The following is a 2,500-nucleotide window of genomic DNA, read 5'->3' on the forward strand; positions in this document are numbered from 1 at the left end:
CTGGTTTTAGGACTGGTTTCAGGGCTGGTTTTAGAGCTGGTTTTAGGACTGGATTTAGGACTGGTTTTAGGGCTGATTTTAGAGCTGGTTTCAGGACTGGTTTTAGGACTGGTTTTAGAGCTGGTTTTAGGACTGGATTTAGGACTGGTTTTAGGGCTGATTTTAGAGCTGGTTTCAGGGCTGGTTTCAGGACTGGTTTTAGGACTGGTTTTAGAGCTGGTTTTAGGACTGCACTTTTTGTGTAGCTCAGCTGTCAATCACACAGGACAGCTGTTCTATTGATATTATTTGTGTCCTGCAGTCCCCGGATGGAACGTAGGTGTGAGTTGGTGTTTTCACATGTCTCTGCAGTGTTTGATCACAAACTGATCGTCTTCTCTCGTGTTGCCTTCACAGAGCCTCGGGACAACGGGAAGATACGACACCAGGAAAAAGTGAGTCCGCCTCCTTTAACTCTGTTCTGTTTGAAAACGTTTCCACACACTGATCTTCATCTTCTATCATCGTCTTCAGCTCTGATTCTCACCCTGCAGTCTTACTGTCGGTCATCTCACTATTAGCCGGACATGTTTCCTGCAGCTCTGATGAACACATGAAGATTTAATAAGTCTGGAGGCGTGGCCTTGCTGGTACTCCTCCGAATGATCCAAGAAACCAGATGATGTCACGCTTCTTCTTTTCAGTAACTGATATCAAACACTTCACTCTGAGGACACATGATCTGCTCTGTCAAATTCAGCAAGGAAATAAAACATAGAAAAATGTCCATAAATTGTCTCAGAAACCAAAGAACCACACAGTTCAGAAGCTGCCTGAGAATCTGTCCATTTTTAGGTTTCCTTCAGTATCACAGTGATCCAGTGATGTTTGTCTGAACCCCCATGATGCACTGCACACAGGAGCTGCTGGTTGCTCATTCTGCTGTTTTAACGACACCGGTTTGACTGAACAGAAACTAAAACGCAGCTGATGAAACGCAGCAGAGCTGTTTGAAAGGACAGGAAGTGCAGGTGATGTTATTAATAGCTGTCCTTCGGTGGAGATGTTTTGTCGTCAGGGACTGAGTGAAGTTTGCAGACGGCACTAACGGATGTTTCACGGCCGCGAGGAGGAGGGCAGGTCATCAGGGTGAGAAATGCAAAGATCTTTTATTGAACAGATTATTTCAATGCTTCATATTTTTATGTTCACAGATCCGAACCAGCAGCAGGAGATTTTAACAGGGTTACAAATTAATTAGTTCATGTTAACAGTAATGAAAATAACTGAACTCATGACCTCGTTAAGAGACATGAAAATGTTATTTTTATTATGATACTATTATTTTCTCTGTAAAATGTCCCAGAAAAGTGAAACATGATTCATAGAAATGACGTTACGACAAAGAAAACTGTCTCTGAGCAGCAAATGTTTGGAAACGCTACTGAAATGATTCATTGATGATACAAATATCTGCTGATTAATAAATGAATCTTCAGAAATCTGTAGTGTGTGTGTGTGTGTGTGTGTGTGTGTGTGTGTGTGTGTGTGTGTGTGTGTGTGTAAGTAACTTACGACCTCTATGTCCTATCAGCTGTAAAACACGGATCTGAGCGCGCTCAGTGCTGTCGAGCTCCACAAACTATCTTTTCATTCTGCTCAATGGAACAGTCTGACAGTGTGTGTGTGTGTGTGTGTGTGTGTGTGTGTGTGTGTGTGTGTGTGTGTGTGTGTGTGTGCGTGCGTGCGTGCGTGCGTGTGTGTGTGTGTGTGTGCGTGCGTGTGTGTGTGTGTCTCCTGACACGCCTGTGTTCTCAAACATACAATAGTCGTGTGTAAACGGAGGAGTCGCTGAAATTTCACTCCACTGATGTTAAATTACTCGTCCAGAGGAGACGGATGAAGAGGAGGAGGAGGAGGAGGAGGAGGTTTAAAGGAGAGTGTTGACTCCCAGCGGTGAACCTGTTTCACAGAAATTAAATTAAAATACGAAGTGTGACGGTGAAGCTCCGCCCCCTCTTGAAACGTGACCGTCCCTCAGAACAGTTTCTGTGGTGGAAATCACAGCGTGGGCTCAGGAACTCTCGTCTGTAAGAAGACGTGCTGGAAGATTCTGTTCCTCAAAATCGAATGTTTCTCTGCTCCATTTTTTTATGGACGTAAAAACTTTGACATATTGGCCAAAAGAACCGTTGGAACCAGGAAGTGTCGGATTTAAAGAGTGAAGTGTGTTTCCTGAAAAACAAACAACGGATGTGTTTCATTTTTTTCCGTAGAAAGTTGTTCAGAATGTTCAGAGATCCTGCTGGGGTTCAGTTTAACGCTGCAGCAGAACCTCCTGATGTTCCTCCGCTGTCGTCTTTCACATCTGAAGCTTTATTTCTTTATGACTAAAGATCACGTGACCTGAAACCTTCTGCGGCGCCTGTTGAGTCCGTCGGCGACAGACTTCAGAAGCCAGAACGTTTTGTGACATCGTCGCCTCCGGCGCTGCTCGGTAACTCGGCGTATGTGCAGCGCC

At 44.5% G+C, this 2,500-nt stretch overlaps 1 protein-coding gene across 1 annotated transcript in view; it reads left to right on the top strand.

The window, feature by feature from the left end:
* The window catches only part of ankfn1a (ankyrin repeat and fibronectin type III domain containing 1a), a 60,121-nt gene that overhangs the window by 20,107 nt on the left and 37,514 nt on the right, over positions 1 to 2,500 (top strand). The window contains exon 7 of the mRNA XM_069717552.1: positions 397 to 434. Within this exon, the coding sequence (XP_069573653.1) occupies positions 397 to 434 (38 nt within the window). The remainder of the gene's footprint in view (positions 1 to 396; positions 435 to 2,500) is intronic.

The sequence above is a fragment of the Brachyistius frenatus genome, unplaced genomic scaffold, assembly GCF_029030835.1.
Source record: "Brachyistius frenatus isolate BFR_SWC_R1_liver_20210118 unplaced genomic scaffold, ASM2903083v1 Contig_177, whole genome shotgun sequence".
NCBI classification, from domain to species: Eukaryota; Metazoa; Chordata; class Actinopteri; family Embiotocidae; genus Brachyistius; species Brachyistius frenatus.